Raw genomic sequence first — 15875 nt, forward strand, 5'->3', positions numbered from 1 at the left:
TGTTCTCACTAAACTGTATTAACGAGACTATAAAAGTTCATGGTTACACAGAGTTTGTGTGTTGGTCCGTTATACTTCCGGATGGCAATGTTGTGAACTCCTTGGCCAAGCGCATTCTATCTATAGATTTATGGACTGAAATTGGAATTTCCATTAATCTCCAATCTGATCAACTTGACACAGATCTCAGAAAGCCGAATGAATCAAAACACAAGCTGAAAAAAAAATCGTTATATTGTCAGCCGTGTTCGTTTTAAATCTAAGCCAAACGAGCCGAACACTTCACACTTCAACACACATCCTTATCGGAGACATACACAGAAGAATGTCATGAGTTTGTTGATGTTGCAGATGTGTTTCTAAACTATTAAAAGAGGAGTTATTAATTATTTCGTTGGTTGTGTTACTCTTTGATCTGAAATGGCCATGGATGTTAGAGGAGATGAAAAAGCAGCAAATATGTTGACATCTTGTAAGTTGAACTTATCGATGTTATCATTGCAAATTTCCGATAACCATTTCATTTTACACATCGTAGTAATCGATATCAGAGTCGCTAGATCTTTGTGTATGTGTGTGTGTGTGTGTGTGTGTGTGTGTGTGTGTGTGTGATAAATGGTATGGTAAAAAATGCTAGGTCTGGGTAGTTACTTTCAATGCATCATATTCTCTGCCAAAGTAGAAATAATTCTTAATTAAATAATTTCATAAATGTACAAAAATTCATTTCAGAAATTACACAAATATGCAAACACGCATACACGCGAGCGAGCAAGCATACACACACACACACACACACACACACACACACACATGTTCTAGTCTTTAACTGTTGCAAAAGATAGAAGGTTAACGTTTTATCCATACCCATTTATTTTTACTAAAGATGGCATAATACTATTTTACTTAAAACAGTTCAAAAATAGAAACAAAATATTGCAGGGATTAAATACTCTCAAAACCATATTATCAGTTTTATCATTAGAGGACCAGGTTTGTTGTAATCAAAACATACGGATGAAGAAAATTACAATAAATATAGATTTTATTGATATTCGTTTTGCTCAAATGGATATTAATAATCATTAAGAATAATACACAAAGCATTCACCGAGTAGGATGGTTTTTGGGATTGTTTTGGGGTTTTTTCGTGTATTTTTCTTTCCTGCTTTGCATCGTACGATTTTTTTTCTTCAGATATACGTCTTACACGTGTGCCTGCTTCCTAATTTGTCACTTGGTTAACTTATAGATAGACGTCTTGTATGCGCTTGGCTGAGAAGCTCACAAGATATGTTTGTACACCACATGAGTACATTTAAGTTGAAATACTATCTTTACCACGTGTATCATTATTGTAATATTTAATCAATAGATTTATGGCATTACTAATTAATATTCAGGGCATTCAAGGGATCTCTTCCTATTTTGCCCAATACCACATGTTATGTTATGTTATAAGATTGCCATCGTTAGTAGAGCTCAAGGAAACAATATTTCTTTGGTTGAACTATTGAATACAACTCACGATTTGTTTTCTTTTGTGGCAAAAGACTGGCATTTTGACATCATTTTTTGGTCAGTGTCAGGCTATAACTTTACGATGGCTTCGGCCTGACACAAGAACCGTAGCCATCGTTAAGTTATAGATAGAACGAAGATGACGTCACTCTGGTCTTTGTTATTGTTTTTTGCCATCCGCGTTTATGAGTAATACTCACTGAACTGTATTATCCGGACTATAAAAGTTCATGGTTACACATAGTTTTGTGTGTTGGTCCGTTATAGGCTACTTCCGGATGGCAATGTTGCGCACTTCTTAGACAAGTGCATACTATCTATAGCCTGATACTGAAACCCAAAAAGACTGGCATTTTGACGTCATTATTTGTTTTTTGCACCGCCTAGTGAGTTGTCGTTAGTAATGTTCATGGAGACAAGTGGTCCCATTGGTTGAACTATTGAATACAACTCACGATTTGTTTTCTTTTGTGGCCAAAGACTGGCATTTTGACGTCATTTTTTGGTCAGTGTCAGGCTATAAGTTCACGATGGTGCTCAAGGAAACAAGTGATTCCATTGGTTGAACTATTGAATACAACTCACGATTTGTTTTCTTTTGTGTCCAAAGACTTGTCTTTTGCCATCCGCGTTTATGAGTAATTCTCACTAAACTGTGTTAACCAGACTATAGATAGAATGCGCTTGGCCAAGGAGTTCACAACATTGCCATCCGGAAGTATAACGGACCAACACACAAACTCTGTGCAACCATGAACTTTTATAGTCTGGTTAATACAGTTTAGTGAGAACAACTCACATACGCGGATGGCAAAAACAATAACAAAGGCCTGAGTGACGTCATCTGCATACTATCTATAAACGTTTAAGGTTACACATAGTTCTGTGTGTGGGTCCGTTATACTTCCGGATGGCAATGTTGTGAGCTTCTTAGCCAAGCGCACACTATGCTATGATAGTATGCACTTGGCTAAGAAGTTCAGAACACTGCCATCCGGAAATGTAACTGGCCAACACACAAAACTGCGTGTAACCATGATCGTTTATAGTCTGGTTAATAGGTACAGTTTAATGAGAATTACTCATAAACGCGGATGGACAAAAAAAAAAAACAATAACAAAGACTCGAGTGACGTCAACTTCATTCTATCTATAGATAGTTCGAAGATGACGTTTCTCGGGTCTTTGTTATTGTTTTTTGCCATCCGCGTTTATGAGTAAACGCTCACTGAACTGTATTAACCTGATTATAAACGTTCATGGATACACAGTTTTGTGTGTTGGTCCGCTATACTTCCGGATGGCAATGTTCTGAGCTTCTTAGCCAAGCGCATACTATCTATAAGTTAACGATGGCGAGGGTGTCAGGCCGTGGCCTTCGTAAAGTTATGGCCTGATACTGACCAAAAAATGACGTCAAAATGCCAGTCTTTTGCCACAAAAGAAAACATATCGTGAGTTGTATTCAATAGATAGAATGCGCTTGGCCAAGGAGTTCACAACATTGCCATCCGGAAGTATAACGGACCAACACACAAGCTCTGTGTAACCATGAACTTTTATAGTCTGGTTAATACAGTTTAGTGAGAACAACTCACAAACGCGGATGGCAAAAACAATAACAAAGGCCTGAGTGACGTCATCTTCGAACTATCTATAACATAACGATGGCTACGGTCAGGCTATGAATTTTGGAAGCTAGGATCCAATTCAAACCGACATAATACCGTTTGAGATGATCTGTAACATATTACTTACAGATAGAGCGAAATTGACGTCACTCTGGTTATTGTTATTGCTTTTTGCCAGCCTTTTAAATGAGTAGTTCTCACTAAACTGTATTAATTAGACTATAAACGTTCAAGGTTACACTAAGTTTTGTGTGTTGGTTCGTCAATTATGGCTGGCGAATGTTACGAGCTTTTTGGCTTAGCACACATAAATAACAGACCAGTAATATCTAATACCCTACGTTCATAACAAGCACAGGCTAAAATTGCTCGGTAAACTATTACTCCTCACATTAGGCTATTATAACTATACCATACTTAGTCGGCCTTGACCCAATAAAGCAATGGAACACGGAGGTGTAAGCAGTTGATAGTTACTCAGAATTATAACGTGGGTTTTGCTCGACGGATTGTCGGCTTTGCTTCATTCTTGCTTTCTTTTTACGAGACTACCTCAGTTGTTACGGTCATAATATAGTAGGGGTTCAACAGTTCGTTCGCTACCACATAAGTGGTTACAACACAGTTATGGCTTTGGGAGAATTTAAAAAACAAATGCCAAACCTTGCACTTGTTCTGACATCGTGTGAGTAGATTTATTACTTTACTGGTGGAACGAAATTGACGTCACTCTTGTTTTTGTCTCTTTCATTACTCAGTTCATTATTCATTTCAACATGTATTCTCTTCAATTTTCATTTCAATGTTCGTTCATTTCAATAATTTATTCATTTCAATATTTGTTTCAATATTCATTTCAAGATTCATTCATTTCAACATTTATTTCAACAGTCATTTCAATATTCATTTTCAGATTCAATCATTTCAATATTGATTTCAATATTCGTTTCAACATTCATTCCAATATTCATTTCAAAAGTTGTTTCAATATCATATCAACATTCATTTCAAGATTCTTTCATTTCACTATTCATTTCAATATTAATTTCAAGATTCATTTAAACTTTCACTTCAATATTCATTTCAACATTCATTTCAATATTCATTTTCAGATTCAAACATTTCAATATTCATTTCAACATTCATTTCACTATTAGGTTTCAGATTCAACATTTCAATATTCATTTCAAGTTTCATGCCAATATTAATTTCAACATTAATTTAAATATTCATTTCAATATTCATTTCAACATTCATTTCAATACCCATTTCACTATTCATGTCAACAACCATTCCAATATTCATTTCAATATTCATTTCAAGATTCATTTCATTATTCATTTGAACAATTATTTCAATATTCATTTCAACATTCATTCCAATATTCATTTCAACATTCATTTCAAGATTCATTTCAAGATTCATTTCATCATTCATACCAACATTCACTTCAAGATTCATTCATTTCAAGATTCATTTCATTATTCTTTTCATTATTCATTTCAACGATCATTCCAATTTTCAATGTCTAAAGTCTCATGTTTATTGTTACTATTTTTAGCATCTAAATCACCCCGACGTAACATCGTTTTGAGGCTCTAATTAACATTCTGTTGTAAAGTATGAAATCATGCCCGCTTTATTGTATACGAATTTTGACCCATATCAAGAATAATTTTGACCCGAGAGCTGAAAAACAAAACTACAAACAGTGAGAATACTCATAAACGTGGATGGCAAAAAACAATAACAAGAGCCTGAGTGACGTCATCTTCGATCTGTCAATAGATAGTGCGCGCTTGCCTCTGAAGCTCACAATATTGCCATCCGGAAGTATAACGGACCAGCACACAAAACTATGTGTAATCTTGAACGTTTATAGACTGGTTAATACAGTTTAGTGAGAATTACTCATAAACGCGACTGGCAAAAAACAATAACAAAGACCAGAGTGACATCAATTTCATTCTATCTATACGTTTAGCTAAAAGGCTCACAACATCTGCCAACCGGATATAACTAGTGCCGCGCTGAGGACCGGTCCGGACTGGTCCCACGGTCCTTTAGCTGAGAACTGGGGACTGGTCCCAAAGTGGAGAACAGTTGGCGGTCCTTACTTCTTATAACCTTTCAAAGGTCCCAGCGATTCACGCGCCATACTACTGCCCCAGCGATTCTTTGCCTCGGTTCTTTTGCCCATCTTCCACCAATCACCACCACTCATCCCACTTAATTAATCGCACCCACCCCCTTTTGCTAAACGACACAGACGACCATATCCCTCCACTCCGCAAACCGCCCTCATGTGTGTCGCATGACAATCATCAACGCCTTGGACGATTCCATGATACGGGGTAAATTTCAAAATTTACTACACCATAATGATCGCAATGACAATGGTCTATGATGAAGGCAGCACCCCTCTTCTCTAATGGGTTATTGTTTGAAATGAGTGAGACTACTAAAGATGTGTGTGTGTGTGTGTTTGTGTGTGTGTGTGTGTGTGTGTTTCGAACCTAGCAAGTCCGATTTTTTGTTTTCTTTTGTCTAGCCTATCTCTTGTCACCACTCCTTGTCACCACTCCTTCGCATTGTTGTCCTTTAAAATAATACAATAATATTAAAATTTCGTTTGATGTTTTAACTAATCAAAGAATATGAGTTTCACATATTATATCTTCCTTCCAAAGTAACAATTATAACGTCTGTATTTTTGAAAAGCCCAATAGAATATTTGGGGGCCCCGATTGCTCAGTTGATAGAGCACTCTCTTTATACGCAAAGGCCAGAGATCGATCCCGGGTGCAGTCGAGCTTTTTTTTCTGAACTCCCTGTCTACTCAGCAGTGAATGGGTAGCTGGGTTTGTTTGATCTGGCGAAAAGTACTTTGGGATAGACTAGCGTCCTATCCAAAGGTAGAAATATTTTTTTAAATTAAAAATTTAAAAAAAAAATTGAGCTTTTATATAGTGCAATATCCACTAAATGTGCTCAAAGCGCTTTACAATGGGTCCCAAACTAATAGCAACACGTAACATGTAGAACGAGACATGACGCTTGTTAGGCGATGTTACAATTTTTTCCGACAGAGACAACACTGTTGACGACCAGGTACTCATTTTACACCTGAGTACGGTGATAAGATGTGAGTAAAGAGTCTTTCAAGGACTCAACTAGGCGCCGAGCGAGGCTCGAACCAGGACCTTCCGATCCGAAAGCGAGTGTCATACCACAAGACCACATAGCCGCACAAAAAGAGAAAAAAGGAACGGAGACAAACAAAAAAAAACCCAAATAAACAAATCAAATCAAACTCTTCCCATATTTTTGGCCCAGCATGCCACAGACACAAAATATTAACAATCCCTTTTCCTTTCAACTCCCTACACCATCAATCTTTGCAGACACACGCACACACACACACACACACACACACACTCACACAATTCTTGTCACTCCTGTGTAATAGCGCTATCTGCACAGCACACATCACTCTCCCTCTCAACGAAGCTGTCTCCGCTCTCACTTTCACTGAGAACCTACTGTAGACCACGGTTTTCATCGTGTAAGGTCCCAACGGTCCCTCAAGAATGGACTGTCCCAACGGTCCCTCAAGAATGAACGGTCCCAACGGTCCCTCAAGAATGTTCAATGTCGAAAAGGACCGGTTCTAGGAACCGGAACCGGTCCTTGCGGTTCTCATTTCCAAGGAACCGTAGGACGTGGTCCTTAAGCTTGCCAAGGACCGCCCCGCACTAGATATAGCGTACTTTCCAACACACAAAACTAAGTGTAACCTTTAACGTTTATAGTATGATTGATAGAATTTATCGAGAATTATTCATTAAAATTGGCTGCATAAAAACAATAACGAAGAGCTCGGTGACGTCAAATTCATTCCTTCTATAATTTAGTGACAGCTAATCACCAAAATTGGCTGTCTAAAAAAACAATAACAAGGAGCTGAGTGACGTCAATTCCGTTCCTTCTATTGATGCATCCGTGAAATGATTAGGCAGTCACTGATCAAGGGACTGAAACAGGCACAAACGCATTCGTTCTCTTGATGCAACGCGTTTAGGTAAAACACTCACATGTTTTGCGTGCCCAATCAAACATAACGACATACAAAACATTAAACATGGTTGACGACCTTTAGTGAGAATAATCGCGAACTGACGGCCTTAAAACAACAACAAAGAGCCAAGTTGTGTCGTCATCTTCATTCATTACATGACTGAGGATGTTTGGCGTATATATAGTGACTTGACCGGCTGTTTGGCACATAATATAGTGACCGGATTGGTGACGGTGGTTACAAACCCTGGCCCAGGCGTCATATCCTTGAGTAGGGTAATTTACACACACGGGCCTTCTGTGTCGGACGCCTTCCCATGGAGCATTCGTGAAAAAAGAATCTTTATCTATTTTTGTTCTTTCGCGTAAAACCTATCTATATCTTATATTGATTTTAGTGGATGGTATGAGAAGCAAGATAAACAACTGGGGCCGTTCTCATGAACACGGACTATCGCTTAGTCTCTGAATATCTCTGACTTTAGTCAATGACTTGAACAAATCGGAATTCATGTGAGCTGGCTAAGCAAGTCCGGGACTAAAATCACGACACCTTCGTACTAAGTTTGTCCAAGATTTAGTCATTTGCCGAAGCAAGACTTCATGCTTTAGTCTGAGTCTAGTTACTAGGAGTCGTCATAGCGTCAACAAGGTAGCAGCTAGTTTTAGATTGAGTGCGCTTCGATTCGGAAAGAAAATACGTTGTTACGAACGAATGACAGAGGCAAAAAGTGTCCTGTTGCCATTGACACTGGCTTTAAAAAAACTAAAAGATAAGTGCAGAACGTTGAAAGTACACATTTTTGTGAGTAAAAACTAAAACAAAGAAACAACTGAATCTATCGGCTCATGAGTTGAGAGGGAACGAAAGACTCCGAAATCAAAAGGTTTGCGTCAAAGAACAACCCCCCAAAAAATGATTAGAAAGTATTTTTTTGAAATTATGCCCTTTCCGCCACGACATCATAAGATATCGTCGCCTAGGCATTCCACGAAGGAATATAGAAAATTCATCAAACAAGATGTCTGATGTCAACAGGAATCACCCATGTTGCCCAAGTGAGCAAATTGAGGGTTAATAATCTTGCTCAAGGAAAAAAATGAAAGTGCCTGAAGCGGGGCTCGAACCCAGGACCTTCCGGGTCACAGTGCAATGCCTTAACCACTCGGCATGCACCTGTTTACGAAAATCTGTACACTCCTTATACATGCCTGTGATGCGTTCCAAGGACAGACAGACTTCACTTTTGAGTTGAAAAATCTTAGCTTTAGTCGAAGGGAGATATCTTTAGTTTTCCAAACTCTATTCAAAGATGTGAATGCAGCTTGTGCCTTTCCTAACCGTGCTTTCACCTCTGCTTCCGTGCCTCCATCCTTGTCAATTATACTCCCAAGATAGCAGAAAGTATCTATATCATCAAGTTCCTGATCTTTTACTTTGATCTGATCCCTTTGACGCGTACCTATCCTCAAGACCTTTGACTTTGCAGGGTGAATTCTTAGACCAATTGATTTCAAGAGGCTGTTTATAATTGTGGTTTTTGCTTGCATCTGGTCCTGGGTGCGGGACAGAAGAGCCAGATCCTCTGCAAAATCCAGATCATCCAACTGTGTCCAGGGGGTCCACTGCATCCCATTTCTTCGCCCTTTTGAGGTTTCCTTCATTAGCCAATCAAGGGCAAGGATGAACAGGAATGGTGAGAGCAAGCATCCCTGCTTGACACCAGTCTTAATTTCAAAGCTGTCAGTAAGCTGATCATCATGTACAACCCTGCAACTTGATCCTTCATACATTTCCTTAATGAGGTTTACTATCTTCTCAGGGAGTCCATAATGTGCCTGAATTTTCCACAATGTTCCTCTGTCAATACTGTCGAAAGCCTTCGCGTAATCCAGAAAGTTGACAATATGAGGAGAGTTCCATTCTATAGACTGTTCCACCATGACTCGCTGAGAGGCAATCTGGTCGGTGGTTGAACGGTTTTTCCTAAAACCTGCCTGTTCGTCCCGCAGTTTAGCATCTGTTGCATTCTTAATTCTCTCTAGAATAATACGGTTGAAAACCTTTCCTGGAAGAGAAGAGTTTTTCCTCGATAATTATTACAATTACTGAGGTCCCCTTTCTTTGGAAGCTTGATAAGATGTCCTTCCTTCCAATCTTTTGGGAATATCCCGTCATTCCAGATTCTCTCAAATAGTGGGTGCAGGGCCTCAGCATTTCTTTCAGCATTAACTTTTTGAGCCTCCGGTGGAATTTGGTCTCTTCCAGCAGCTTTCCCCCTTTTCATCTTGTTAATGGCACACACAATCTCTGCTATCGATGGTGGATCACAGCTAATTGGTAGCTCATTCCTTGCAGGCAAAATTTCCGGTGGGTTGTCTGGTGGAGGTCTCTTCAGAAGGCTGTTGAACTGTTCCCTCCATCGCTCAGATTGAGCCTCTTTTCCAAAAATAGTTTTCCCATCTTTGTCTTTGACTGGTGCCTCTGGTTTCCCATATTTTCCAGCAAGTGTCTTGGTAGTTTGATAAAGGATCCTCATGTGTCCTCATGTCGCTGCTGCTTTTGCTTTCTCTGCAAGTCTGTTCATGAATGCTTCCGTGTCTTTCTTCACAGATCTTTTGACTTCCTTAGCTATGGCTTGATACAGCTCTTGTGCATCCAGTCTTGAAGCCCTTGTTCGATTTGCATTCACTTGTTCCTTCCTTGTTCTCCTCTTTTCAATAAGGTCCAAGGTATTTGGACTTATCCATTCCGATTTCTTTACACCTAATACCTCGTGGCAAGTTGTTATGTAGACTGCCTTGATCTTTGCCCAATGTGACTCTACATCTATGTCCTCCTCGAGCTCAGCGAGAGGTTGGAATCTATTACTCAATTGTAGTTTGAATTCCTTATTCTTTTCCCCATCTAGTGCATTCACCTGGAATTTTCTTCTTGTATGCGATCTGGTCCCATGTTTTCTGAGTCTTTACCAATAGCAGGTGGTGGTCTGATCCAACATCTGCCCCTCTCCGTACTGTCACATCTTCTAATGAACGTCTGAATCTTCGAGAAATACAAAAATGATCAATCTGATTCTCTGTCACACCATCTGGTGAGACCCAAGTTGCTTTGTGGATCCTCTTATAATAATAATAATAATAATAATAATAATAATAATAATAATAATAATAATAATAATAATAATAATAATAATAATAATAATAATAATAATAAATGGCATTTATATAGCGCTTTACCCCGTTGTCACAGGCTCTAAGCGCTTTACAGTGATATAAAACAAAACATATTACAGTGAGACAAGTGTGAAGGAAACGTGATACGAATTAAATTTAACAACAACAAAATATGAAAATAATATTGCAACATTATGACGTAAAAAGATAAAACTTTAAGCGAGATTTGAATGTCGTCAACGAATCCGAGCATCTCACGTGTGATGGGAGAGAGTTCCAAAAATTGGGGGGGGGGGCGAAAATGGAAAAGACTGTTCACCTATTTTACGCAATGGCTTAGGTTTGACAAGGATTGATTGGTCATTGCTTGACCTCAAGTTTCTATTGGGGACATATATGTTTAGAAGGTCTTTAATATAGGAGGGACTGTTCGTGCTCAGGGATTTGTAGACAACAGTACAAATCTTATAGGCAACTCTTTTTTCCACAGGAAGCCAATGTAACTCACGGAGAAGAAGAGTTGCTGACGGGTATTTTTTGTTATTGCGTACAATGAGCATGGCTGCGTTATTTTGAGCAACCTGAAGTTTGCTAATTTTGTCTTTAGCTAAATTCGCCCAAAGGGAGTTACAATAGTCCAATTTAGATAACACCAGGGAATTAATTAAAAGTTCTGTTATATACTTCGATATTAAATTACGAATTTTGCTTATTTTTTTCATTTCTATGTACATAGATTGTATGGTGTTATTCACGTGGCTTGTCATGGAAAGATCTTTATCGATGATGACGCCAAGGTTTTTTGCTTTATTTGAAAATTCTATTGTGCTATTTCCGAGAGTAAAAGGTGATTTATTTGCCTGTTTAAGGATACTCGGCCTTCCACACATTAAAATCTCAGTTTTACTATCATTTAATTTTAACTTATTGTGGTACATCCAAGATTTAATCTCATTAAAACAGCTCGTAATTCGTTGTATTAAGAACTGTAAATTACTAAGGGGTGCTGAATCATATATTTGCGTATCATCTGCATAAGAATGATAACTCAGATTGAATCTGGATATCACACGAGAAAGGGGCTGCATATATACAGTAAAAGGACAGGGCCAAGAACAGAGCCTTGTGGCACTCCAAAATTTAGTAAAACTTGTTCTGACTGAACACCATTCACCACGACAGTCTGCCATCGATCCTGTAAATATGATGTAAACCATTTAAGGGCAATTTCTTTTATGCCGAACGTATTTTCTAGTCTTCTTAACAAAATGTCATGGTCAATGGTGTCAAAGGCAGCTGAAAGATCTAAAAGGCATAATACATTGATATTGTTAGCATCAGCATTACATAACAAGTCATTAAAGATTTTAAGAAGCGCCGTTTCAGTACTGTGTTGATGTTTGTAGGCTGACTGAAAGGGTTGTTCCAAACTGTTGTTCTTAAGATGAGATGTTAATTGTGTAAGAACTACCTTCTCCAAAAGTTTTGACAAAAAAGGTAAATTTGATACAGGACGATAATTGTTTAATATATTGTGGTCCAGTGATGGTTTCTTCAGAAGTGGTTTGACGAGGGCACTTTTAAAGCACGATGGAACTTCGCCAGTCAGTATGGATGTATTTATGATTGATGTAATGGATGGTAATAATGTATCGATGGAGCTGGCCAAAAGCTGTGCTGGTAGGGGATCAAGGTCGCAGGATTTAATGGGGGCTTTTTTTATCAACTCGTTTATGAAACTAGGTGAAATTGGTTGGAACTTGTCTAAAGGGGTACCACAGAGTGTATTTGTATCTATAAATGGTTCATGCCGATCTAGTTCTGAACGAATGTTATGGATTTTGTCTTTAAAAAAGTTGACAAATGTGTTTGGCAAGTCTGTTTGATTGGTTGTAGATGGTAATGAAGTGCATCTTTTACGTCCAAGTAGATCATTGCAGATGTTAAATAATTGTTTACAAGATTTAGAAGTTTCGAATTTTGAAAGAAAACACGTGGTCTTTGCCTTTTTTATTGTTGTCTTCCAGACACGAAATGCGTTCTTGAATATTTCACGATGAATCGTAAGGCCTGATGTTTTCAGCAGTCTCTCTGCTCTCCGACACTTGGTTTTAGCTTCTTTAACGTCCGACGTATACCACGGAGCATACTTGCGGTTGGTGACGGTCCTGTTTGGAATGGCGCATGTTTGTCAAGCGTTTCGATGAGACAACTATTCCACTGGTCTGGAGAAATCATTGAATTTTTAGTAAGTTTTGTTTCTAAATCGCCTCTGAAATTGTCCAAATTAATGCCTTTAATGTTTCTGGTTGATGTGGTGGTGGTTTCTTGGAATGGTTTTGAAACGTCAAGATTGAAAGAAATGAGGGAGTGGTCCGAAAAGGGGAGATAATCGACGGTGGCGTTGGTTTTTTGGAACTCTGAATTTTCTACAATTACCCAATCTAAAATATGACCAGCAGAGTGGGTTGGCGTTGTTACGATCTGGCACATGTTGTTCTCCGATAATGACTCGTGCAATTTAGTGGTGTCTGTGACGTTGTCGAATTGAAAATTAAAGTCGCCGAGTATAATTGAATGGCCAGGACGCGTGTGTTGCAAAGTTAGCATCTCGTTGATTTCCTTCCTAACATCAGGTAATTTTATTTTGTTTTTCTTGTTTGCTGGCGGTCGGTAGATGCAGTTGAAGTTGTATCTTGTATTCTGGAGGGATAATCTAAGATCAATGGCCTCCATTGTTTTGCAGCGCATTTCGAGGATTTCCGCATGTTTAGATAATTTTGTTTTATAAAATACGCCAACGCCACCTCCTCGCTGATCTTTCCTTGGATACGATCTAAATTGGTACCCAGGGGGTGTCATAGCTTTTTCAACTGGGTCGTCTCCAGACTGTGAGAGCCATGTCTCTACTATAAATAGTATGTCGAAGTTCTTCTCCGTTAATAAATCGTTTAATTCTTCGGTTTTGTTACGGCAGGACTGTGCATTCAGAAGACCAATAATAATGTTATTGTTGTCGTTTGTGAAACTGTTTGTGGTCGGTACAGTTACAAGTGTTGGTGGTGGACGGGGGTTTGTGTGGGGGTGGGGTGGACGACGAGTTGTTACCATTGAGATGTTATGTTGTTTCCGTTTGCCTCCCCGAGGCCTGTTCTTATTAATATTATTGTAAAAAACCGGATCACTTGAGTTAAAAATCACAGCTGGCATGTGACGTTGTTTACGTTTACCGCCTCGAGGCCTGTTGTAAAAATCAGATGTTGAATAAAAGTGTTCACAATTATTAAAAGAATGATGGTGGTAAATCACGGCTAAAAATAAGGTGAACAATGTTCGTAAGAGTGCGGCGGCTATTAAGTGTCTGTGTAAAAATCTTTTAAAACTTACAGTTTCCATGATAAAATACAGAATTATACAGTAGTCCTTTCTTAAGAATTGATAAAAAATATACAATAAGAAACAGTATGTTTTAACGAGTACAACGAAGTAAAAATGTCCAGGTATCAATATGTAGAAATCACAAAACAATTAAAATACACCAGAGCACACAACGACACGTCTTGCCTGTTAGGCGTGTTTACAATATATAAATTATGGGGAAACACTGATCCTCCAATCACCAAACTGTTGAATGTACAGAAAGCAAATCTCTCACCTTTGTCGTTCATCTTTCCCATGCCATGACGTCCCATGATACCTTCATAACCTACGTTATCCTGTCCCACTTTAGCATTCGCATCTCCCATCAATATGTTGATGTCTTTCCTTGGCAACTTGTCAATGACTTGTTGTAGCAGACTATAAAATGTATCTTTGTCCTCATCCGTTGCGTCATTTGTTGGGGCATAGATCTGTACAGTGTTCATGTTGATCTTCTTACTCCATGTTGTAAAGGACGCCATGATGATCCTTTCTCCGTGTTGTTCCCATCCTCTCAGTGACTTCTGGGAAAACTTGCTTAGAATTATTCCTACTTCCTGTGTATGAATCCCGTCCCCTCTCCCTGAATATAAAATCTTCTCCCCAGACTTGAGGTGTTTCTGTCCGGATTGTATCCAGTTGGTTTCGCTTACTCCAAGTATATGCAGCCGATATCTTCTCATCTCAGTCACAACTTGAGAGCTTTTTCCTGCTTCATACATGGTGCGAACGTTCCACGACGCAATTCGAAGCTGATTGTTTGGCGAAGACGTCATCGGGTCAGCAGAGTCCTTTCGGCTTGGTCTGTTGTCCTTCATAAATTCTGTCATTGCAGAAACTCTTCGGTCGTCCAAGCTAAAAAAAGATTTGATTTGTCTGTCTGCGTTTCTGCAACGGTTTGAGTTTTACGGAAAGGGGTGTTAACCCTTCGACAACCCCCAACCTGGAGGACCAGGTGACTCAAAGATGGGGGAGTCACACACCATTAGTCGCCTTTTACGACACGCTGGGCCATTCTTGACCTTCTCAGTTGAGGGACCCCGGACACCACACGGGGTGCAATATCACGTGTGTTGCTATATTCCTCTTTGGAAAACTTTTGCGTTGTAAGTATGAAAGCGGTTGTATCTTACCTGCCTTCGTGTAGTAGAGAAGTGATGTTACCCGCACAAATAGCCGAATAGGATTCAGTAGTCTGATGTCACGCCGCCCGGCAACGGCGGCCATCTTGGTTCTAAACAAAGAAAATCATTACTTTTTATTCTTCATGCTGGCTAGAACTTTTCATATGCCTTGTGATCAGAATGTGTAAAAGTCAAAACATGATCAAATTTATGGGGTTTTTTCCTCTGGAAACGCTTTTTGCTGGCCGGAGAAATATTTCATACGGGCTTCCGCCATTGTTCCGATAGTTTAGAGCCAGTGTTACTAAGTTACCAAGCGTCATTAGGAAGGAAGTGACGTTACGACTGTTGAAGAGTATTAGTCACCGTCCTTACAACTCCCACTTCTAGGCAAGAGACTAGTTAGTCCGAGACTAGAAAATGTTCATGAAATCCGATTTTTTTAGACACTTGACACTAGACACGAGCTAGTCATTTACTAGACTAGTAAATTACTAAATCTAGTCCTCGTTCATTAAAACGGGCCATGGTTTGTGTTGTGTTGTGTGTGTGTGTGTGTGTGTGTGTGTGTGTGTGTGACTGTGTGTAGTGTGTTTGTGTGAATAATTGTGGTGAAGTGTGTGTGGTTGTTATCATGATTTATGTCATAATATCACTATGACCAATGCATAAAACTAAAAGTAGCCACGACCATTACCTAGTTGTGAACCTTTTGTTATCACCTACCACCTACCTCTTGCAGCCGTCATTCGTCTCTTCATTCATTCTCTGTCTTCACCTGAATTTCTCTGGTCCCTGTATATCCCATAATCTCTGTTGGGATTTTAGTCGTTAGTAAAGTTTGGAGTTTCCTAAAGGGGACTAAAAATCTCTAAACAGTGTCAGACAAAGCGGAAAGAAAAATACAAGAATAAAATCACTCTGC

General features: G+C 39.0%; 1 protein-coding gene across 3 annotated transcripts in view; it reads left to right on the plus strand.

Moving 5' to 3' along the window:
• Positions 1 to 271: 271 nt before the first annotated feature.
• Positions 272 to 15875, plus strand: part of LOC144967577 (uncharacterized) — a 46744-nt gene continuing 31140 nt past the window's right edge. Inside the window, exon 1 of one of the 3 annotated variants that reach the window (XM_078905022.1) lies at positions 272 to 472. In XM_078905022.1, the coding sequence (XP_078761148.1) occupies positions 421 to 472 (52 nt within the window). In that variant the 5' untranslated portion in view covers positions 272 to 420. Of the gene's footprint in view, positions 473 to 3606; positions 3838 to 15727; positions 15781 to 15875 lie in introns of those variants that run through there. The other 2 variants (XM_078905021.1, XM_078905023.1) reach the window with 2 other exon arrangements.

This window comes from Berghia stephanieae, chromosome 3 (genome assembly GCF_034508935.2).
Source record: "Berghia stephanieae isolate SIO BIC M18660-M18661 chromosome 3, UCSD_Bste_1.3, whole genome shotgun sequence".
Lineage (NCBI taxonomy): Eukaryota > Metazoa > Mollusca > Gastropoda > Nudibranchia > Aeolidiidae > Berghia > Berghia stephanieae.